At 40.5% G+C, this 24061-nt stretch overlaps 3 protein-coding genes across 15 annotated transcripts in view; 2 read left to right on the top strand and 1 right to left on the bottom strand.

Moving 5' to 3' along the window:
- Window positions 1–18336, top strand: part of TOM1L1 (target of myb1 like 1 membrane trafficking protein) — a 40312-nt gene extending 21976 nt beyond the window's left edge. For 4 of the 11 annotated variants that reach the window (XM_036340528.1, XM_036340526.1, XM_036340524.1 and 1 more), the window contains 8 exons: window positions 3895–4028; window positions 5604–5661; window positions 6059–6176; window positions 7500–7596; window positions 12693–12744; window positions 13735–13840; window positions 17083–17147; window positions 17752–18336. In XM_036340528.1, the coding sequence (XP_036196421.1) occupies window positions 3895–4028; window positions 5604–5661; window positions 6059–6176; window positions 7500–7596; window positions 12693–12744; window positions 13735–13840; window positions 17083–17147; window positions 17752–17892 (771 nt within the window). In that variant the 3' untranslated portion in view covers window positions 17893–18336. Of the gene's footprint in view, window positions 1–3894; window positions 4029–5603; window positions 5662–6058; window positions 6221–7499; window positions 7597–12385; window positions 12592–12660; window positions 12745–13734; window positions 13841–14290; window positions 14373–17082; window positions 17148–17751 lie in introns of those variants that run through there. The other 7 variants (XM_036340525.1, XR_004972845.1, XR_004972844.1 and 4 more) reach the window with 7 other exon arrangements.
- Window positions 18337–18451: 115 nt separating this feature from the next.
- LOC118671762 (cytochrome c oxidase assembly protein COX11, mitochondrial) lies at window positions 18452–23573 on the bottom strand. The gene is made up of 4 exons (XM_036340529.1): window positions 23165–23573; window positions 20254–20409; window positions 19766–19891; window positions 18452–19387 (listed from the first exon to the last, which is right to left on the bottom strand). The coding sequence occupies exons 1-4, from the start codon at window positions 23525–23527 to the stop codon at window positions 19205–19207; spliced, it is 828 nt and encodes a 275-aa protein (XP_036196422.1). The 5' UTR covers window positions 23528–23573; the 3' UTR covers window positions 18452–19204.
- The window catches only part of STXBP4 (syntaxin binding protein 4), a 121663-nt gene continuing 121160 nt past the window's right edge, over window positions 23559–24061 (top strand). For all 3 annotated transcript variants that reach the window (XM_036340523.1, XM_036340522.1, XM_036340521.1), the window contains exon 1: window positions 23559–23690. The gene's annotated coding sequence lies outside the window, so the exon portion shown is untranslated. The remainder of the gene's footprint in view (window positions 23691–24061) is intronic.

Here is a 24061-nt window from a genome sequence, read left to right as displayed (position 1 = left end):
CTTAGTGCTGCCAGGGAGGCGGGAAAGGCTCCTGCCACCACCACTGCACTCGCCAGCTATGAGCCTAGCTTCTGGCTGAGCGGCGCTCCCCCTGTGGGAGTGCACTGATCACCAGGGGGCAGCTCCTGCGTTGAGCTCTGCCCCCTGGTGGTCAGTGCGCTTCATAGCGACCAGTCATTCCACCATTTGGTCGATTTGCATATTAGCCTTTTATTTTATAGGCTATTGTATAGCCCCGTGGTCAGCAAACTTCGGCTCTTTGGCCCCTTGAGTGTGGCTCTTCCTAAGCCTTAGGAGTACCCTAATTAAGTTAATAACAATGCACCTACCTATATAGTTTAAGTTTAAAAAATTCGGCTCTCAAAAGAAATTTCAATCGTTGTACTGTTGATATTTGGCTCTGTTGACTGATGAGTTTGCTGACCACTGGTATAGCCCATGGACACAGACAATAGACAGGTGAAGACCTGGGGTGGAGTGGGCTAAGGAGTTAATGAAAACAAATGTTTTCTGTAACCCAAATGTTGACAATTTTTGAAGTTGGGACAGAGTTGGAAGGGTTCTAATGAGCTGATCTTCTTGAGGATTATCTTGACAATTAGTCATTCACTCAGCTGGGCTTGTAGAAGGCAGAAGAGACTGCAGGAACAAGTTAGGTTGAGAGATGTTCGGTTTTAGGGTGGGGGGTAGTTTTTATTTTGAGCAGATAGAGATGTTCTTTGGGTCTCTGGCAGCCTGCGTGTGGTGCCCTGGAGAGAGGAAATATGGTATGGGCTGATAATAGGAGTCTTGCCATGCAGATATTATTTCTAGAGAAGGCTTTCAAGTAAACGCTTCTTCCTGTATTAACTTTTTCAGGGGAGATGTTCGGACGCCTTTCTTTCCCTTTTGTATTGAGTTGTCCAGGTTGGTGCATGTGGGACAATTAGAGTCGGAGTTGAAAGTGCAGAGGGAGCTCTGGGGGAGTAGCAGCCCTCTGGATGCCAGAAGAGGAAGCCTTTAATGAGCTCCTTGTTTTGCTCCAAAGACTTTGGAATTGATTGTTCAGTTCACTTTAACTTAGAAGCCTTGCCTTCACTTTGATATGGTGTAAAGGGGAGGCAATCCCAGGGGCTCCGTGCTGGACATATGCAGCAGCAGCTGTTACTCTGTGTTTTTTGGCTCACGCCCCCTGGCTTCCCACATCCACAGTCCTGCAGGTGCCTGCTGTCTGCCCCATCCTTTTGGTCCCTGGTGCTTGATCTACACCATTTCCAGGCGGCTTGGCCCTCCTCGGAGACAGACATCAATGGCAAAGATCAGAGTGGACTGGCTTTTGAAGAGGTTTGGCGAACTCTGCTTTGCAAACCTGCTGAGAGATGTGGTGTTCCTTTCATGTTTCCTTTCTGTCTGTGTCCAGAGGGCAAAGGGAGGATCTTCACGTGATGGGGGCTATTGATGTTGGTTGCAAATTCATTTCAGATTAATTTCTACATTTTTTTTTTGGTCCCAGGCCTCTAACAGCCACTGGAGTCCCTTGATCTTGACATTGCTCTAGCAAGGCTGCCAGGGAGCAAGGAGAATAATTTCTGTGCACTCCCAAACACAGGAACAAAGGAACAGTCCTCATTCATCAGGGGATTGTACTAAATGCTGTTCTGAGTTCTTGCCTTTGCATAATATTGGGTCCTGGTAGTGGTGTGAAGATAACAGGAGGGTACTAGTTATCTAGTTAAGCTTCTAGTGATCCCTCCTTATGCAACCATAATGCATTTCTTGACTCTCCACTGTATGCCATACACTGGGGGGGAGGGAGGGTTCCAATTATTTCCTATTCTTACAACAACCCTAAGAGATAGTTGGTTGTCTTTGTCTTATAGATTTAAAAAACACAAAAAAACCTGAAACTAAAATGTAACTAAATTCCATGTGAGGTCTGTGTATGTGAGAGGCCTTTGGTCTACTGAGTCTAAAGGCTCTTCTCACTCATACCAGTGAGCCCAACTCAGCTGGCTTGTTTTACATTGAGTCTATGGGTGCTTTCAGGGTATAATGCAGAGCGGGGTCCTTTTGACAGAGAACAGAGGGCCCACAGAGCAGAAAATATTGTAATACCTGGACCTGTAAGAAAAAGGTTGGTTAGCACAACTGAGAGTGCCCAAGCCTTTATTTAGCAAATAGGACCGTTTTCTGCCTGCACGTTGCAGGTGTAAAACCCAGAATCTGGCATCGATCTGTCCGTCTCGCTTTTCACCCCCACTTTTCACTTCCCTTTATCTTGCACATATTTTTGTTATGATTTTGTGGAGAGTAGTGGCTTTTCCCTCGGAGTCTAAATGGCAGCTGGTAATGGTTTGATTTATTTATTTAGAGATTTCCTGTCAGAGCCTTGTAATAGATTGTTTGAGACTCTAAATGGTTTCGTGAAGCGTCAGTTTTTCAGCGGGTTTTTCTTGAGGGGAAAAATATCAGATAATGTAACAGTGCAATGACTTAGCAAGCCCCACCGCTTTCATTTTGAAAGGGGGAAACATTTCTGTGTTTTTGTGTGATGTTAGTAGACTATTACGTGGGCAAATTCCAGCCAAGGTGGATTTGAAGAAATATTACTGTCAGTGTTATACTCCTCAAGCTTACTTGGAGGTTTGCCTAGGAGGAGGTCAGTTGTAAGGCAGTAGTTTGCAAATGTCAGTGTGTATAAGAAACACTTTTGATGATTCTTTAAAAAAATAAAAATAGATTCCCAGACCCTCAGCCCCAGCTGTAGATGCTTCTGAGGCTCACAGGCAACAGTTGGTTTGGGGAGTGGAGCCCTGGCTCACTGCTGGGATTCTAGGTCATTCGAATAAAGATATTATCCAGCACTCCTTTTAAAATTCTGGTTCCGTTTCTCTTGGAATGTGTTGCTGTAGCTGTAAGTTTTAAATGTTTATTTAAGTAAAACAATAATGGGAAAATCACATTGCTGTAAATGTTGAACTACTTTCTATCACTATCTCTAAGAATGACATATTTTCTGTTGTACGTTGTGCTTTGTGGCTACAGAATTCCTCACCATGCACATCTCATTTTATTTTATTTCTTTCCTTTTTATTGAATTTATTGGGGTGACTCTGGCTAACAAAATTATACAGGTTTCAAGTGCACAATTCTACAACACATCATCTGTGCACTGTATTGTGTGTTCATCACTCCAAGTCGAGTCTCCATCCATCACCATTTATCCCCCTTTTACTCTCCCCTACCTCCCTCATCCTCCTCATTTTATTTAAATGTCAGCTCTTGAAACAAACGTGGCAAGTAGTATAGTTTTCATTTATCAAATGAGAAAATCGAGATTTAAAAAACAAGTGATGCCCTGGCCGGCTTGGCTCAGTGGATAGAGTGTCAGCCTGCAGACTAAAGAGTCCCAGGTTTGATTCTGGCCGAGGGCACATGCCTGGGTTGTGGGCTCGATCCCCAGTAGGGGGTGTGCAGGAGGCAGCCGATCAATGATTCTCTCTCATCATTGATGTTTCTATCTCTCTTTCCTTCTTTCTTCCTCTCTGAAATCAATAAAGAAATATATATTTTTTTTAAAAAAACCAAGTGATGTTTCCACCAACAGTACAGCTAACAAGCAGTCCATCTAGAAGTCCCATATTCTGCTTCTAATTTCAAGTCCTGTGTTCCATGCAGAGCACCAATTTGTCCTCATGACACCCGTTTTGATTTTTAGAGGAAAATATAATCACTTATAACTCACTGTGTTCTCACAGGAAGGATGAGCTATCCATAATTAAATATTTGGTAATCTCCCGTCGGTGACTCGAGGTGGAGGGAGGTGGTCACAGGTGTATACAGATTGGTGAGTCAGTTGTCTTTATAGAACATTCCTAAGCATGGAAGAAGAAAGCTCTCTCCTCTCTTTGACAGAAACTTTACAAGACGGGTCGGGAGATGCAGGAGCGAATCATGGACCTGCTCGTGGTGGTGGAGAATGAAGACGTAACTATTGAGCTCATTCAAGTGAATGAGGATCTGAATAATGCCATCCTTGGCTATGAGAGGTGAGCAGACGGTGCAGTCTCTTCAACCCTCCTCCAAGTCTGGTTTCACCACCAGTTACTCAGTGTTCTTATTAGAGGGCCTGCAAGGTGAACACTCAGGAAGATCAAGAACAGGTTCAGAACAAGGCCGCCTTCCTCCCAAGATAGGGATCTTGGTCCTGGCCTTCTGGGAGCCTGTGATACGGCCTGCGAGAATGAGCAGTGCTGGGCTCTCGAATAGATGAGTGCTATAAACAAAGTCTCAGGGAATGTGAAGTTGACCTTGAGTTTGAGATGGAGAAGAATATGGGAAGGGAAGGGAAGGGGAAGGAAAGCGGGGGGAATATCTTATGTGGAGAAAATAGTCTGTGAAAAACCAGAGCAGCCAATGAGGAAATTTTTTATGTGAACGTATAAAAATAGTTGTGCAAATAAGGAAATGGAACTTTGTTGCTCAAGGCTGGACCTGTGAAGGGTGTTCATACTCGGCACACACTAGCCTATAAGAAGCCAATGGCAGAAGTCGACGGGAGAAAAATCACGTGTTTTAGAAAGGGAAAAATCCTTAAAACTAAGTGCATGGTTCAATGAACTGGAAACTTTTCAACTTTAAAGTGTTTAGGTTCACAGAGTTGATGTGTCATAGAATTAATTCCATGTTTCTAAAGCCTCTCTGAGCTTGCAAAGCATTTCCACATTCATCCACCTGTATTATCTACTGACATCTTACCCCTGAGAAAAACTTTCTGATGAAGTGGTTGAAATAAGGATCGGGAAGTCATATCCAGGGTCATATGGCTATTTGACAATAATGCTGGTACTTGAACCTTGTGCTTCTACCTTCAACTTTTACTATTTTTTCAAAGCCATTACTTTGTTTATTTAACTACTCCTCCTTTACCCCCAATGTATGAGAAGTATAAAATTTTAAAACATTATAAAAGCTCAATATTGTTAGTAGGTATCAAATGTCTTATAAAAATGAAGATAGTGAAAATACAATACATGCATTTAAATCTTCAATGGAAAATTATAATGGCAAAACTGGAGACACCTTAAGTATTTGGGAATAATAAGACAAGTGAAATATGTGGCACGCTCATAAGGTAAAATATGCAGCCACTAAAAATTGAACTTCTGAATAACTAGAAAAATCCTTGCAAAGTAATTGAATTAGGAGACAGAAATATGTAAAGTATAATTTCTATTAAGTTTGAAATAGATTAGCCTCCAGAAAAACATATGGGAGGAAATACATTGTAATGTTAAGGACAGTTTCTAGGTGGTAGAAATGATTAGGGACCATTTCTAGGGATGGAATTTTATTATTTTTAATACTTTTCCATATTCTTGCTCTTTTCTCAAAAGGCATCATTCATTACCTCTATAAACTGAAAAAAACGTGATTAAAGTACTTTACTGGGAATTGAGTGGTGATGAAGCTTGTTGTCTTTGTTCCTAAATATTTGCATATTAACCTGAATTTGCATATTCCCATTTTCTCCACATAAGATATTCCCCCTTCTTCCCTTCCCATATTGTAGCATTTTCTTGTCCATTTTCTTTTCAATGTTTCCATGTTGCTAATTCAAACAGGTTTACTCGAAACCAACAAAGGATTTTGGAGCAAAATAATCAGAGAGAAGACACCAATGTAAGTGAATAGAAATGTTATAAACTACACAATTGAATAGTTTACAAATTGTATAGTATGGAGCAAGGCTTATGTTAAAATAACTCTTAAAAAAGAGGAGACTCATTCCTTAATAATTGGGGTGGTTTTGGTGGTATAGAGTACTTGCCTCCATAACTTGATGTCATCAAATTACTAATAAGAGGTCATTAAAAGATGCTCTAATTAAGCAGGAACCCATGTAGAGAGTGAGATGTAATTAGTACTCATGTTGTCTATGGAATGGAGAATTCTCCCTCAAGATGCATTCAAATAGGATCTTCTTTTCTCCAAAGGAAAGCTTCCAGGGAGAAAGCCTAAGTGATAAAAGACCTGCCAAAGTTTTTCCAAATTATGTTTGTGTTTGCTTTGTTTTCAGGCCGCAACGGAACCTTCTGCCCCATCCTGTGATCTTCTTGACCTAAGTCCCAGCACTCCGAATCATAGGGCTACTCTGGAAGAGGTCAATGCCATGAATGCTCAGCTTTCACACTTAAGTAAGCAAGCATGCGGGGCTTTTAGGCCAGCAGAAGAGCTTAAGGTGAAACAGATCTCCTTGGTTTCATGATTAAGTGCAACCAGAGAAGGACTGGCATCAGTCTGAATAGCAGGACTATATCAGGAGATGTAATTATTTCTTGGCCAATGTTCGTTGGGTCATGCCCAGCACGGGAAAGGGATGTGACTGGGGGAGGAGGTCCTTGAAACTCATCCCACTGGCTTAGAATCTCCTGTAATTCCCATGGCCTACTTTGTAAAGGTTGTTCAGTTCCATGGCCCGTACTTAAGTCTCCTCTGAACCCACACACTATTGTCTTTGGGTTTCTCTGCCATACTACAGCATCAGATAAGGGAGTATTTGATGTAGAGAAATTCAGGAATTGTGAGGCCTTGTCCATATGGTGGCGAAAGGTAGAGGAGGAAACACTGCCTTTTGAGTCAGAGGAGAGTCCAAGTTGAAATCCTAGTTCTGCCACCTCTTAGTCACCTAACCTCTGAGACTTTCCTACCTTATCAAGTCAGAACAATGGTTATTTTAATGGGTTTCTGTGAAGGTAAAGGAATAATGTTTATAAAATGAAATGTTGGCTTGGGGTTACCTATCTTATCTATTTTATTTGTTACGTCCTACTATTCTATCAAAAAATCTGGGTAAATTACAAAATAAGGATAATGAGAAATGCTAATGTCCAGTAGCTTTTGCCAAACTGAAATCAGTTTGTTTTTCTATATTAGGAGGCTTTTCCAGAATATTTGGTATCACTGAATTTGTGGTTTTCTTGTAACTTCCTTCATTTCTGAAATGTTGGCTGCTTGCTTAGTAGACCAGTGGGATGTGTGGAGTTTATTTCATTAAAAAATGTTCTTACATTTTTATCAGGCATTTGCCGGGGGCAAGCGGGGGGAGGAGGGGGGATAGTTACTTTCTTTCAGGTGTCTCACTTAACATGGGAAGTTAAGAATTTGGGGAGGTCAGGGTAGAGCTCTGTATATACAATAGATTTTTCCTTTGGAAGTTGGCAGAACAAGACATGCAAAATCTCATCCATTCCTGATCAGCTTGGGATTTGAGAAAATCCAGCACAATAACATTTGTCACCTTCTCAACAACCTCTCCTTGTGGCAGGGAATTTCTCTCTTCCCAGTTACTCTAAACGAGGCTCTTTAATTTCTGTTTGAGGAAATTCCATAATTTTATGGTGACAGAAATCTCTCTCTCTCCTCTTACCCCCCCGCCCCCCATCCCCCATGGAAAGGCCAACAGAAAAGTTACCGACAAAATGTTTCAAGGCAAACAACAAGTCCATTTTGTGTCCTAGGTTTCAGCTCTCCAACTCCTGTGATAATGAACAGCTTGCAGCCCAGTCCTCGCCCACAAATGGATCTGCTAGCCTTGGAAAACACAGACACAGCCATGTAAGTATGTCCGTCATACTCCAGAACCAACACCTCCTCTTTCTGACTCCTCATATTCCAGAAAGCATGACACAGTAGGAAAACCAGAGACTTGGGAATCAGACAGACCTGAGTCAGGACCTCAGCATGCTGCTTCCTACTAGCTCTGTGACTTTGGATAAGATACTTACCCAGCGTGAGCCTTCCGTTTCTTCGAAGAATACTTCCTAGGATCTTACAAAGATTCTGTGAGATGCTGTATGTTACCTCCTAATATAGCACTTGGTAGGTAATAAGCCTTCAGTGAGTTGTCTCTGTATCTGTTCGTTTTAACGTAGTAACAGGAAGTAGAGGAAATACAATGACAAAGGAAGGAGAAGGGAAATGAGGTTCAGAATCATGAAGAGTAACGGCCACACCAGTAACCAAGGACTTGCTATGTGCCAGGTGCTTTGCTAAGCTGTTTTGTTCATTTCATTTAATCCTTGCCAAAGTTCTTGGGTCAATGCTGTTACCATTATTCTCATTTTATGGGAGGAAAGGCTGAAACTTAGGGAATAGAACTTGTCCCAGTTCATATAGCTATTGAGTAGCAATTCTAGCTAATAGCTGCTTATTGTACTCTGTGATCTCATGGGTCTTCTTATGCATGAAGATCACTTAGGTGGCTCTGGCCACCTAAATTCTGATTCAGCAGCAGAGGCAAAACAAACCATCCTAATGTCTTATGGTCTTGAGATTTTTCCACCCCTCTGTGTTTGCAGTATAATGTGTTTATCACAGAACACATGAGTGCTGAAATTATTCATAACAGAAAGGATAAAAAACAGTGATGAAGGGATAAAGTCATAGGTCGTATTTATAGCCACTACCATCAGGCAACAGGCTAAGAAGAATAAGAAATGCCTATTAATTTCTTAGAAGTGCTCCCAAAAGGCCTGAGGTAGGTACCCCATCACTCTCATGTTACAAATGAAGAAAATAAGGTTACCCAACTAGTGCATACATGGGATTCAAAAGGGTCTGATTTGAGTGCCTGCTCTCTTTTTTATTTCTGAGCTTTAATTTTTTTTTTTAAATTTCCTTATGATAAAATTGATACCCAACCCTTTTTAATGTACAGTTCTAGGATTTTTAACATATATATAGATTCAGGTAACCATCACCAAAATAACTCCCTTATGTCGCAGTTCTTGAAAAGATTGTATAAAATTGGTGTTTGCTTCATGTATTTTGAAGCTCTGTTATTAAGGGCATATGCATTTAGGATTGTTATATTTTCTTGGTGAATTGACCCTTTTATCATTATGTAATGTCACCCTTTGTCCCTTGTAATTTTCTTTGCACTGATGTCTACTTTGGTATTAATACGGCAACTCTAGCTTTCTCTCAATTGGTGTTTGCTTGCATCGTATATCTTGTTCCACCTTTGTTCTTTTAACTATACCCAAATATTTGAAGTGAGTTTATTGTAGATAGCAAATAGTTGTGTCATGCATTTTCATGTATTCTCGTAATTCCTGTCTTTAATCGGTATGGTTAGACCATTTCCATTCAATGTAATTATTATGTTTGGAATAAGATCTATGATTGTGTAATGTTTTCTCTGTGTTCCTTTATCCCCCCCTCTGTTTCCTGCATACTTTGAATTATTTGAATATTTTTTTCAGCATTCCACTTTACCTATTGTGATTTTGACTGTATCTTTGTATAGTTTCTATATGGGGGCAGGAACTGATTACTCTAGGGATTGCAATATACATAACTTTTAAGTCTACTTAGAAACAGTATTTGGCCATTTGAAGTGAAATGTGGAAGCCTTATCACCATATAGATTCCCCCATTTAAATTATAGTTATCATAGATATTACATATGTATACATTGGAGATAAAAACTATCACTAGACAATATTATAATTTTGCTTGCAACCCACAAATACAGGGTGTCCCAAAAAATGTATACACACTTTGAATCATTATTAACTCCAGTGGGTTAAATCTGAAAAGAAAGAAACATCAAATGAACTGTCAGCTGTTAGTGTGTATACATTTTTTAGGGACACCCTGTATATTTCAAAAAACTCAAGAAGAGACAAATAGTCTATTATATTTATGCAATATTTACCATCTCTGTTGCTCCTTTATTTTCTCCCAGGATAATTTCCCTTCTCTCTGTAGAATTTCCTTTAGCCATTCTTTTAGAGCAGGTTTATCAGAAGCGAAAATCTTAAGTGTTACTTCACTTGAGTATGTCTTATTGAATATTTGTTCCTGAAGGATATTTTCACTGGATATAGAATTCTGGGTTAACAGTTCATTTTTCTTCCGGCAGTTTTTAAACATTGTTCTACTGTCTTATGACCTAAATGATTTCTAATGAGAAACCTACATTCATTCAAAGTGTTGTCCTCTATAGATACTGTGTTTTCTCTGACTATGCTTTCAAGAATTTTTTTTTCTTCTAATTTTGAACAGTTTGATTATGATGTGCCTGGATTTTAGTTTCTGCTGTTTTGGATTTGCTGAGTGTATTAGTTTCCTGTGGCTACCATTAAAAAAAAAATGACCACAAACTCGGCGGTTTAAAACCACAGGAACTTATTTTCTCATACCTCTGGAGGCTGAAAGTCTAAGATTCAGGACCACACCCCCCACGGGGCTGCATTCTTTGGCATGTCACTACATCACTCCATTTCCTGCCTGCACCTTCACATTGCCATTTTCTCTAAAAGTCCCACTGCTGTCTCTTTCAAGCTCACTTGTCATTGGATTCAAGACCCATTTGAATAACACAGGATGATATTGTCATCTCAAAATCTTTAACTTAAATACATCTGCAAAGACCCTTTTTCCAAATAAGATAACATTCTTAGGTTCCAGGAATTAGGACAAGGTCATATGTTTTTGGGGAGCCATCATTCACCTGACTCTACTGAACTTCTTCTTTTTTTTTTTTTTTAATATATTTTATTGATTTTCCACAGAGCGGAAGGGAGAGGGATAGAGAGAAACATCGATGAGAGAGAAACATCGATCAGCTGCCTCCTGCACACCTCCCACTGGGGATGTGCCCACAACCAAGGTACATGCCCTTGACCGGAATCAAACCTGGGACCCTTCAGTCTGCAGGCCGACACTCTATCCACTGAGCCAAACCGGTTAGGGCATCTACTAAACTTCTTGAATCTGTGAGTTTATGTCTATCAACAAAATTGTGAAGTCTCCAGCCCTTATTATTTGAAATACTTAAAATGTTTTTTCAACATTACACATTTTCTGCTGTCCTGGGACTCTTGTTGACACCAGTCATAGATCTGTTGTCATTGTCTCATAGAACACTAGGGTCTGTTCATTGCTTTTCTCACTTTTATTTTTTTTTCCTGTTTTTTAGATTGGATAATTTCTATAGATCTATGTTCAAGTTCACTGATTATTTCCTGTCATCCCTATATGTTGTTGAGTTCGTTCCATAGTTATTGTTAAATTTCAGTTACTGTATTTTTCAATTCTAAAATTACCATTCGACTCCTCATATCTTGTGTTTCTTTGCTGAGGTTTCTATGCTTCTTCTTTTTTTTTTTTTCCAAGAGTGCAGTTTCTTGTTGAAGCATTTGTAGTAAGAGCTGCTTTAAAATCTTAGATAATTTCAGCACCTGTGTCCTTATGATATCAACTTCTGTCGATCTGGCTTTTGTCCTGCCACTTGAAATGTTTCCAGCTCTTCAACTGCCTAGTAAGTCTGGGTTGTATATTGGACTTTTTTAATGTTATGAGATACTTGCTCTTATTTAAATCCTATTGAGAATGTTGATACTTTGATATTAGTAGGCAGACAGCCTTGTTAGTTTCATGCCACCGTTTAACCTGCCCTCCGTATGCCGCGGTTCCCACGCGGCTAAGCTTTGCAGCGCTGTTCAGCTGTCTCACCTGTGCCTCACTCAGTGGTCAGCCTGAGGTCTGGACGGCAGGCTGTGTCCAGTTCTCATTACCTTTGGCATCCTGACTGGGAACAGATCCACAGAGTTACAGACCAGAGGGTGAGCCCAGGATTTCACAAACAACTTTGAGTTTGCTTTTCCGAATTTGTCCCTCTTTGTGGTTTCTCTGATACTTTGTCTTCCCAGGACTCCCTTTTTGGCTCTCCAGTCAGAAACTGGAGGTTTACTGTGCCATGCCCTTCCTTTGGTGTTATTGTGTCTGGGACCAAATGGCAGGACAGAGGGGATAAAAAGCAGCAAGGGAGGTTCACCCCATCCTGTTGGGATCACAGTCTACCTGTTGGAGAGGAAGGCTCCCCTCACTCAGGGTTTTAAACCCCTACAGGTCCCTGCTACCCATGATGCCACTGCAGCCAACTTGGGATTGCCAAGGGTTAGGGGTGTGAGAACAGAGAGAAGAGAGGCGGGGGATGGGGGGAGAGATGGGTGGTGGTGGTGGGGGGGGCCGGATTTCCAACCCTGAGCACACTACTCCTTAGCTAGAATTAGAAGGCTTCTTTTAGAGCCCTTGTCTGGTTTAACGGCCCCCTGCTGGGTTGTAGGCTACATTGCATTCAGGCTAGGGAACACCAGAGGAGAAAATATGGTAAGTTTGCAGTGATACTCAAATTCTTGTCTTCTTTCCAAGTCAGCCTTTAGCTGTTTACTTTTCAGTCCTCAAATATTTGCTCCATGCATTCGTTCTGTCCAGGTTTTCTAGCTGCATTTAGTGGGAGAGACAAGGCCAAGTGTGATCACTCCACCTGTCCCAGAGCCAGCGCCCTCCCCTGTTCCTTCCTAACCTCTACTCTGCATCACCTCTCCACCTTCAGGAAATGGCGGTATGGGAGCTACTCTGATGGAAAGACTGAAGGCTCTGTTTTCTCAGTGTACTGCGCGTACACCAGCGTCTTGGGGCTCCCACTGCCAAGGGACAGCGCTGTCTTTACTCTCTTTGGCAATTGGGCATCGTGACCTGGTGGGCACGGAAAGCAGTTGGAATTGTTTTGTAAAATTAATGCTTTTGTACAGTCTGAAGGTACATTTGACGTTTCATTTTTAGACCAGGAAAGTCATCTTACTTTCTGCATTTGTGTTCTCACTGTAGGGTAATCATGCTGTGTTATCACACTATCCTAGGTTTGCCCAAAGGACCAGCCAAAACCCCGACTCAAGTCACACATACGAGAGTGTAAGTAATGAAACCCTTTCCTGGCAGTGCACCTAGTCCGATTGTCATGGCCAAAAGGGAACTGCTGGTCATTAATTCTAATGTTTTTCTCAATGTCTCTTTGAATTTATAATGTATTGATGTAGGCCTTGTTAGGACTTTTCCTTATTGTCTTAATCTTTTTTTTCCTTTTGATTTTTTAAAGTTTCAGTTGACTTACAATATTATATTAGTTTCAGGTGTACAGCATAGTGATTAGACATTTATTTAACTTACAAGGTGATCACTCTGATAAGTCCAGTACCCATCGGACACCACACATAATTATTACAATATTATTGACCGTAGTCCCTATGCTGTACTGGTAATTCACATCCCTATGACTGTTTTTATAACCGGCAACTTATATTTCTTAATCCCTTCCGCCTTTTCACCCATCTCTCCAGGCCCCCTTCCATCTGGCAACTATCAAAAAAGTTCTCTGTATCTATGTGTTTCTGTTTTGTTTGTCCGTTATTTAGATTCCACATGTCACTTTATGCCTTTCTATAGGGTCAAGATATGTTTGTTCCTGTTTGAGATTGTATATTTAGTAAAACCACTAAATCTAGATTGAGGTAAACAGAGTATGGCGAAAGTAGGTTTACAGTTGTAAGTGAAAGTTTTTATTCTTGTTATTTATTATTGTATTATTTTCCATACCAACAACTGTAAACCTACTTTTGCCCCACCCTGTATATTCCTGCTTTTATTTTTTTAAAGCAACATGTTTCTTCAGAATTTTACATGGGAAATGAGGTGTAATGGCATGAAGACAGACAGAAACGCAGTAAATTTTATAAGTGGTTATTACTTAAAAAACTAAAGTAGTTGCTCAGAATTACTAATTCCTGTCCAGTTAAGAACATACGGTTCTTGGAATAGTGCCCCTTGGAAGCCTCAGAATCTAATTTTAAAAAAGGGAAACTTACTGTAGAATGTTGATTTGAATATGCACTCTGTTCTCTTCAGCTTCCAGTATATCAAAATTCAGAGTTACTACAGCCGGTGAGTCTACACACCATTTCAGCCACACCGTCAAACCAGACACTGCCAGCCTTGCCTGCCAACCACCCAGGTACTCAGGACCCTATTATTTGCACTAACAAGGGAAAACTGAATGTGAGTCTGCGAGAGATGTATTGGTAATCGAAAAATAAAAGAGAGATGAAAAATTAGAGGAGTTTGTTTGCATTTTTAAGTTCCATGAAGTAAATTCAGGGTAAATACCATTCTGACATTAGGAAATTATAGAAGTGCTTGGGTTGTGCTGAATATTGTATTTGGAGCACTGAGGGTAAATGAACCGTTAGCTGAAGTTTGAAATCCTTTTGTTGTATAGATTTGTTGCCATGGGGGTAGTATTAGAATGGCAGTGTATTTGTTTCCGTTGTCAGTCTTTGTTAGGATCTTATGTTTGAAGTCTAAATCATAAGAATACTAATTGTGCGTATTCCCTTGAAAAGCACAATTCGTGTTTACTGCCTTTTTTTTTTTTTTTTTTTTTTTTTTTTTTTTTTGCCTAAAGCGATGACAAAGAATGATCTCCAGCTACCCAATTACTACGAGGTAATGGAGTTTGATCCCTTAGCTCCTGCTGTCACGACAGAGTAAGTCATTTTCAGAATGATTAATTTATTTTTTGTCTCGGTTCCCTTTGGTAGCAGAGCTAACAGGGCTTGCTTATATATTTAACTTTGCTTAGATCTTGGCACAAATTGATGACCTTATTAAAAATGACTTATGAGGTTTTATGGGAGCTGTTGCTCTTAATGGTCTTACCGTTCTCGGCCTTGTGACTGAAAAATAAAAAAGCTCGGGTTGCACATTAAGAAGTAACCGGAACCATCATGTGCATTAATGGATTCCTCGTGGATGGCTTGGCAGAAACTTGAGTTTTCTCCTGATTGAGAAGGGCACTAGTCACTGATCAATGACATAGCAACACCACACTGATGGGATATTTTAGCTGTGCTTTGACTCCTAATCCTCCCCAAAACTCATATAAGAACTTGGTGTTAGTCTTCACTACGTATGACAACAGTGTGCTTAAAATGAATTAATAAAGCATTAGTAAAAATTACTTAACTTGCCCTAACGGGTTTGGCTCAGTGGATAGAGCGTCGGCCTGCGGACTGAAAGGTCCCAGGTTCAATTCCGGTCAAGGACATGTACCTTGGTTGCGAGCACATCTCTAGTAGGAGGTGTGCAGGAGGCAGCTGATTGATGTTTCTCTCTCATCAATGTTCCTAACTCTCTGTCCCTCTCCCTTCCTCTCTGTAAAAAGTCAATAAAATATATTTTAAAAAAATTACTTAACTTGAAATCCTTAAGGCACCATTATTTTTTGATATCCTATAGGTCAAGTGTATAAAAATATTTCGGGGATGGTAGGCTCTTTAGAGCTTTAATATATTTTAATTGACTGAAGGTTAACCCCCAAATTGTTAAAAATGGTCAAAGTATGTTTATAGAAATCATTGTTCAGAAACTGGCAGCCTGAATGCTGTATCTTTGCCTACAGCTGTGCAGAATATACAATATGCATTTAAAAATTAATAGCCAACAGTTAAACACTGGGATATTTCAAAAGATATCTGGACCTATGGATTTAGATGCCAGGCCTACATTTTCACATGCTAGCAATAGGTTGGGGTTACGGAGTGGCTGTCTCCTTAAGATTAGGTAGGTTCTGCAGTCCACCAGGCCCCTTGGCCTGGCCCACTGCATCCACTCATTTGACCTGCCTGGCATGTGGAGGTATTTGAGGGAACACCTGGTACAAAGGCCCCAAGGAGAGAGGTTTGGTACATTCCAGGACACAGAAAAGCCAAAGCTAAGAGCAAAGGGAGCAACAGGGAACCTGTTATCAGACATGGAAATTGCAATTTGGAAACCAAAAAGGGAGTGCACAACTGTGATGAACTTCAGTGAGAGGACAAGTAAGATGAGGACTGACAACTAGGTAATGGATTAAATAACTGTAAATCATTGATTTAAAAAAATGTTATTAATTTCAGAGATAGGGAGAGGGAGATAGAGATAGAAACATCAATGAGAGAATCATCGATCAGCTGCCTCCTGCATGCCCCCTACTGCAACACCATGTGCCCTGACCGGCAATCAAACTGTGACCTCCTGGTTCATGGGTCAAGGCTCAACCACTGAGCCACATCAGCCAGGCTCATTAGTGATTTTAGTAAAAGCCATTTTGGTAGATGGATGGGGACAAAAGGCAAATTTCAGTGCATTAAGAAGTAAGAGATGCAGTAGCGACAGTAAGTGCAGACACCAGAAACTTAAACACGAAGGGATGCTGGGAAATGGTTTGGAAGCTAGCGGGTTACTGAGGTGATTACCAAGCAGACACAGGGTTAGGGACTATATTGTTGATGCTGGAGCACCTGTGAATGCTGAGGGGTAGGATCCAGTAGGCAGGGAGAGGTTAAAGATTCGGTTGGGGAAGGGAAATAACTAAAGGAGGTAAGTGTTTGAGAAGCCAGGGCTCGAAAGGATCCCAGAAGGAAATGGTGATGCAGATGAAAACAGACTTGAAGATTCAGTGACGGGAAGATGAGGAAGTATCCATATCAAGGCATTTGATTTATTAAGAAGTGGGGTTTCTGACTCAGAGTGAGAGGAGGGAGATAAGAGACTTGAGAGTGAAGGAGGTTGAAATAGTTTTGTGGAAAATGAAGACAATACTTATTAGGGAAACTTTTAAAAATATCTGGACCATGCTAGGGCTTTGTGATATTGATGACCAAGACTTCAGTGATTTTTAGATTTTTGTTCAGCCATGTACTAGTATATGAATGATATATTTTCTAGCCGCAGACATATAAGACATATATAAAGAGTTGAATGAAGCCTGTCATAGAAAAATTATTATATATTATATATATTATATATAAAGTACAAAGATGACATTTAAGCTAAAGGTGGCTCAGGAACTTGGACTGTATTAACACAGGTTATATAAACTAATTATTTTATAAAATGTTTTAAAACCAGGAAAAGCTGAACAATTTTTCTTTTAAAAAGCACAAGCAAACTGTCCAAATTTTAGCCATATTTTTCATTAAATTGCAATTAAAGTGAATTGACTATACAATACACATATTGTTAAGATGCAGAGGAACTGCACCATTAGGATCTAAGAAAGCTACAATGTAAGATTCAGGGCAGATATTTTTGTTTTTATTCACTTAAACAGCCTGAATGGCTAAAGGGACCAGATTTTTAGTTCAGGTTAAAAGCCAAAATAGTACTTTGAAAGTGGTATGTAACCCTTTTGCCACAATGGCTTGTTTGTTTCAGAGCTATTTATGAAGAAATTGATGTTCATCACCGCAAAGGCACTCAAAATCATAGTGACTGTTAAGGTAAAGACTTCCAATTTACATACCCTTCATTCCATTCTACAGAATTTCAGTGTAGTTATCACTTTTTCTAGTTAGTATTTACATTTTGTAAGGGCCATCTGACGCTTTAATGAGTGAAATATTAATATACAAGTTCCTTCAAATCACTCAATTGAATGAACTATTTGTTCCCCAATGAAATACATTCTTTGTGACCTTGTTAACTAAAAATAATAAATCTTGGGAATGCAGAAATTCATCTGTGTATAAAAATATTAATGCTAACAAAAACAGATGATCAATAAGAACTTTTTAGCACTAGAATCAGACATCTGTCTTATATGTGCAATAGACACCTGTTAACTGGGACAGGTAGAAACCATCCATTGTTAATCCAGATAGGTCTGGATGGCTTTTATTTGCTGGACTAGTCATCCCACTTATTTATTAATGAATGCATGGCCACTAATAATCTATTAACCTTATTTATTCCCCTTGCACACCCCCCCAATGGAAATAGGACATTCCCGCCTTTCCTCTACTAGTGTGTGGCCCTCTAGTTATCAAGGAATGGGGACAGAGAAGGAAAGGATGGGGATGGTTGACTATTTTCTGTTTATTCTAGGTGAAAAGGAAGGACCAGCTCACTAGCTGCATTAGGGGTAACAACTCCCCAAGAGGTAAACTGTCCAGCTGTGAGGCCCAGAAGACAAGATCTACCAACACTTTAAAACCAGGGTGGAACACTTCTCCTTGGCAACAGTGAAATTTAAATAGAAGAGTAACAGTTCAAGTTTTATCTCAAAAAAACTTGCTTTTAACATTTTTCACTTAAAACCCCAACAGAAGAAAAAATTCATTGTACTGGGGCCAATCAGGTTAATTGGAGCATCTTATGTTTCTCAGGCGTTCCTACATTTAGAAATCGTCACATGGCTGTGATGAGAATAGATGGATATTATTTTGTTACAAAATAATTCTGAATTCATGTAAGCACAAAATGTAAGAAACTAAATATAGTATTCAGGAGAATAGTGAGTGCCTTCATTTAACTAAAGCCGAATATGTGCACTTTTTTATAAATAATATTCTTGTTTAGAATTATGAATTGTAAAAACCTTAATATTGTAGTTCCTATTTCATGTATCCTGAAGAGGTCACAGGATGCTACATCAAGTTGCCTTTAAATACAATTCTTTATAATACTAAATGTTCTCTCTCTCTTTTTTTTTATTGCAATTTAGTTTTTTTCTGAAACGACTACTGGAAAATATTCAGAATAAATTATACATCCATTTATATCATAAATTACAATGACAAATAAATTACTATTAAAACAATTTAATACATCTTTTTTTACAGTTTTTTCATTGCAGAACTTATGTGAGTAATCTTCACATTTCCCACACTTATATTTTAACATTCAGGGACTTGGAGCTATCACAAGAAATACTAGAAGTCTAGTAGATATTTGCATTTCATTTCAATTTCATGATACCAAAACTTCAGAGTAATTATTCAGTACTCTGAATGTAAATCGCCCTATATCTTAAAGGAAAAACAGTCCCATCTGAAATCAGAATTAATCTTTGGGCAAACTGTTAGGGCTTAGTGATTCCCCTTCCATTTGGAGCTTTTCAAATAGTGACTGTACACAATGAAAAAAAAAAAGTAGTAACCAAGTGTTTTAGAAATATAGTCAGAAGTTCTGACCTAGATCTTGAGACAATACTGGGCATTAACAAAAAAAGGACTACTACAGGTAGGTAATGCTAGTAATTTGGAAGGAACCATGCCTACATATTTAAGAAACACAGCAGTTTCTTTTATTACTCCTTAGCAAAGTACGGCTTTGAACAGTCATACATTCTAAATAGGCAAGTGGATTTCTTCTAATAAAAAGCTGAACCTCTTCTCTCAATTTTAAGTAGGGTAAATTAGTTGGGGGGAAGTACATAATATTTAATATAGAAAGCATAAAAAAGAATAGAATACATTATTGTAGAATGTTTCTCTTCTGAGAAGACAAGATACATGATTTTTCAAAAATCACAAATTTGAATCATAAGATACTGACTTCAATTATAGCCTGGAACTGGCAACTGGTGGCCCTCCTTTGCTTCAAAAAAAGTATAAGAAAGAGTGATGAGATCAACATTCACCATTCTTGGGTCTTCAGCAAATTCAGGATCAATGTAGAAAAACACTGGCATATCTACTTCCTCTTGTGGATTAAGCCTTTGTTCCTCAAAACAGAAGCACTAGAAGTTATAGAAAGGCATTAGTTTATTAATATTTCTATTCTATTATCCAAAATAAAAACTAATGGTGCATTTAGTGGCTTTAATAAACATACTGTTAAACATAATCTTTAAATTCTGTGACAGGGTAACAGCATCTTTTCAGTTCTGCTTTAAGGATTGAGAATCAACAAATTCTTCTAATCTTAAAAGCAGATTTCCATTTAGTTTGACTCTAAACCTCTACAGAGCTGTTATAAGCAATGAAAAAAAAGTAGTTTGAAGTTTAGAAGAAATGAGTTTTCAGAAATCAATACCCACTAAAATACTGCATTAAATTTAGTGCTAAATAGTTTTTTTGTACTTTTATCATATTCTATAGTTTGCATTTAGTTGTACCTGTATTTTATTGAAATACTGTCCAGCTTCAAATGGTACAACATTGTACGTAGAAATTCCGATTACTGGTTTGTCAGTAGGATTCTTAGCTTTATAAAACGCCAGTGCAGTCTCTCCAGGCACTACCTGTTTTTTAAAAAAAGCATATTCATTATCAATACTTTAAGCCTCACACAACTCCTTCTTTCCCTACTAAATCAGTCACATTATTTTTCCTATCCATCAGACCATAATACCTAATCTAAACTAAGAGCCAGCAAAATAGTGAATACTACCCATGAACACCTGATTTCCAAATTTTACTTGTATATATATTAGTGACGAACCAATGCTCTAATACGCATACTTAGTTATGGAGTCTCTCAACATTTTGAAATTAAATTTAGATGAGTGTTTCCAAAATTGTGAAACAGTTTTAAGTTACACTGAATTTTTACACTGAAAAAAGTAATCTTTTAATACTTGCAGGTACTTCTTTGATCACTTACATATATTTCTGTTTGCTGAGGTCTAAAGTTCCACTGGAGACTTGCGTGCACATCTGCATTAAAGGTGACTTTAATGATGCGATCCTTAACAGGCACCATGTTTTCAATCTGGTCTGATGAATGACCTGCTGCTACTGATCCCCCAAGTCCAGTAGTCTAGAAAAAGAAGTGTAATATGTTACGTATTACTTTTAGGTGCTGACGATCTATTGGACAAAATCATAATTTTAAAAACCATTTAACTTTAGTAACACAATAGGAGCCAAGTTTATGTACTATCACTGACCATTTCCTATGAATGTGTCAAATGATTTAACCACTTGCAGGGGGGGGAGGGTGTCAAAGGCCTAAATTTATTGAAGTCATATTTTCTCAGTAATCACTCAGTTATGTGGCATGGTCAAAAATGAGTCATTTGGAAGACAGAAGACTCTTCACTGATAATACAGCTCAGAATATTTAGCTTTTCAATAAGCATACTTTCCTTTATTCCTAGTATTTCATATCAACTATTATTAATAGAAATAAAATTTACCCACATTCCTGTCATTTTAGTAAAACTATTTAAATAATTCAATTTTCCTATCTGGTCCTTTTTCATATTATTAACTTTTATAGCACAGATTCATTTTAGCTTCACTTCTGTAATCTGCTTTTCTCAAGCACCACAAGTATTTTCCCATGTTGGTAAATGTTTTTGTAATTTTTGTGTAGTATAGCTTTTACAGATATCAGAGAACTTGATCTCTTTGGCCACTGAATGAACTAATCATAAGACATCGGAATAATCTGTGTATGACACCTCTTCCCTATCTTTCTTGCCATTATTTCCTTTATCATCAAAAATGCTTTAAAAAAATATTCTTACTTCCAGGCTGATCATTCTTCTGATGCTTGAGGTTGCCAGAATTCTGGTCTCCGGATAATTAATCCGTTACTATACTAGGAAAAAAATACCAAATTTGAGGCTAGGGGAAGACTCCCAGCAAAATATAGTATTACTAACTCCCGCTTGTTACACCAGTCAGCTAGCTTCACTTGACTGCCATGCAAATTACATTATAACCCTAAAAGATGCATCAGAGGGCAAGCCTTTATCTTTGTGTAATGTATAAGTATATCCTTCTGCCCATGAAGGCTAGAATGCTTACGTTTTAACATATGACTCCTTTTCCTAAAGAATTCGAAATCACTTGAGTATAGATTCCTTCAGGCACTATTTCTGACTGGCCGTCTTCGAATATAGATTCTTTAAATTTATGTCTGAAGATTAGAAAAAATAGAAAAGGGCACGGAGAATATGCCCTGGTATCCAGTCTAGTTCTTCCACTAACTGAATCCAAGAACTCAATAAATCTTACTTTCTTTGGGCACATGTTGCAGATTCATAAAATGAGCTCACTGGATTAAGTGGTTTATATAAGCCCTTATTTTTGCCTCTAAAGTTCTGAGTCCAAAAGTGAAAGAGATACTCTGGTTGGAAATGTCACTATTTAACATCCAACTGTGATTTAAATTTAGGATAAATCACAACTGCTTTTACTTTTCTGCCCTGTGCTTGCACACATGCACACAAATTATTGCCATTCATTGCAGTTTGGGCCAGGATTTCTCAGCCTTGGCACTAATGACGTTTCGGGTTGGATAATTCTTTTTTTTGGTGGTGAGGTGGGGTGTGTGTCTGTCCTGTTTGTTAGATGTTTAGCAGCATCCCTAGCCTCTACCCACCAGATACGAGCAGCACCCTCCTGCCAGGTTGTGGCAACCAAAAATGTCCTCAGACATTGCTAAGTATTCCCTAAGGAATAAAATCAACTTGGTCTGTGGTGGCCCAAACTTGCTTGCTGTTTTGGGATTCAGGCTGGCTCTTGGCTGGCCTCTGCTGGAAACTAATTCACATTCTACACATCCTCCACAAATCAAGCGATTGCACTTTCCCACATAAACGCTGCTATCAGGAGGCTGAAAAAGTCCCTTTGACTTCTGTCTCGGTCATCGCACAAAATAAAGGTAAGTTCACCTCTGTAAGCTCAGGGGAAGTTAGCCAGGTAGGAACAGTGGAAAGATTCTGAGCAATGTTTAAAATATTACTAATGCCTGACCCCCACTCCAAGACATTCTGATTTAACTGGCTTGGGATGTCACTGATCTGTCAGTTTTTTAAAAAGCTCCCCTGGTTACTCCAATGCCGGAGTAACAGAAATTACTACTTTTAAGAACTATAGAGGCCATATATGAATTAGGGGAAGTTTGCCTTGGCCAGTGGTTCTCAAACATTAGTTTGCATCAAAACCAGCTAGAGGACTTATTCACGTACTGACGCCCAGGCTCCTGATTGAGTAGGTCAGGAGTTGGGCACAAGAATCTGCACTCAAGTTCCAAGGTGATGCTGATCCTGCAGGTCCTGTGGACCACACGGAGAACCAGCTGGATGCGGATGAACGCGGAGCCCAGGATAAGCACGTTAGTTACAAATGAACGGGGATGGGGCCCTCAAAGGCCTAATTCATGTCTCTTTTGATGGATAAAAGCTACTCCCGGTTTAAGCACAAGTAACACGCGGACTCCCATCTCCAGGGTGAACCTGCGCACATCAACCGTGTGGCTGGCTCACCGAGTTAATGTGCTAACATGCACTACATTTTTTAAAGCGGGCACGTGCGCCCGCAGCCGGAGGGTAAAGCAGATGGCTGGATTCCGGAGTGCAGGCTGCGGACCTTTCGGGAGAGCTCAGAGATGAAGGAATCTCACTCGGCAGCAGGATCACTCTATTTGTAACTTGCAGCTCCGCCGCGAACTTCCTTGGTGACCTTGGCCCGGTCACCGCTTTGAGCCCGTTTCCTCTCTGGGCGATCATCTCGGACATCCCAACGGGACACCGCCCAGTGGGGTGGGCAGCGGCGGCCCCTACCTGGCAATAGAGCCGATAAAGAGGCACGGCGGCATAGGACGCCCCCAGCATGCCCACGGCGGCCGCGGCCATGTACGTGAGGACGGTTTTGTTTCGCTGCCGCCATTCCTCGTCCTGCGCGCGCGCGTGCGGGTTCGTGCTCTTCGGCCGCCGCGCCGGCTGCACGGCCAGGTCTCGGGCCAGGTTCGGGCGCCTCCATGTTCCGAGCAGCCTCAGGCCCCTCTCAGCACCTCCCGTCCCACTCCTCTCCGGCCTGAGGCACCGCTCCACCCTCTCCGCGACGCTGGTCGGGGGGCCAAGGGGACGCCAGCGCCAGCCGCAGAAAGCGACGCGCCGCCATCCCGAGCGCCAGAGCCCTCCCATAGCGTCCGGAAAGGACGTCCGCCGGTCACGCACGAGGGAAGATCTCGCGAGGCCTGCTCTGTCTCGCGATACCAGAGTGGAGCCCGCCGCTGCCTTGGCTACCAGGCTGCTGGGGAAGCTACGCCCGGAGTCGCGCTACGGAGGCCGGGTTGCCAGGTTACCGGTAAGTTCGCGTTTTGCTTTAGGACTGTTCCTCCCACTTGGTTTCGCTCCGACTTATCTCACTTTTAGGAAAACGCCTTACGCTCCTCCCGTGCACCGGTCCTCACTCGGGGTGGTGTCCCCTGTCTTCGTAAACGGCATCAGCCTTTGTCTCGACCGAGTGGCCCCCCACGGCCGCTGTCCCGCGGTCCTTTTACCTGGGGTTCTCTGGCCGCCCGCCTGCTCCTTGCCGCGCGGGCCCTGGCGCTGGGGTCACCTGTCCTGGGAAGCCTTCCTGGGGTGACCAACCACAGCCCCTCGAGCAATCACGTCGTTTTCTCAGCCCCAGGGAATGGGCGTCCCCTGCCCCGACGCCCCCGAGCTACCAGCCCA

Source organism: Myotis myotis, unplaced genomic scaffold, assembly GCF_014108235.1.
Source record: "Myotis myotis isolate mMyoMyo1 unplaced genomic scaffold, mMyoMyo1.p scaffold_m19_p_17, whole genome shotgun sequence".
NCBI lineage: Eukaryota > Metazoa > Chordata > Mammalia > Chiroptera > Vespertilionidae > Myotis > Myotis myotis.
The sequence above is the reverse complement of the archived record's forward strand: the minus strand, read 5'-3'. Positions and strand labels throughout refer to the sequence as shown.

Bases quoted from the DNA above. Each gene is read 5' to 3' on its own strand.
- LOC118671762 (XM_036340529.1), bottom strand. From the start codon at position 23,527: ATGGGAGGGCTCTGGCGCTCGGGATGGCGGCGCGTCGCTTTCTGCGGC. The intron at 20,410-23,164 runs GTAGGGGCCGCC...TTCTTTTTCTAG, and splicing joins TTTATCGGCTCTATTGCCAG to ACTACTGGACTTGGGGGATC. The intron at 19,388-19,765 runs GTACAACTAAAT...TATAACTTCTAG, and splicing joins AGTATTTCAATAAAATACAG to TGCTTCTGTTTTGAGGAACA.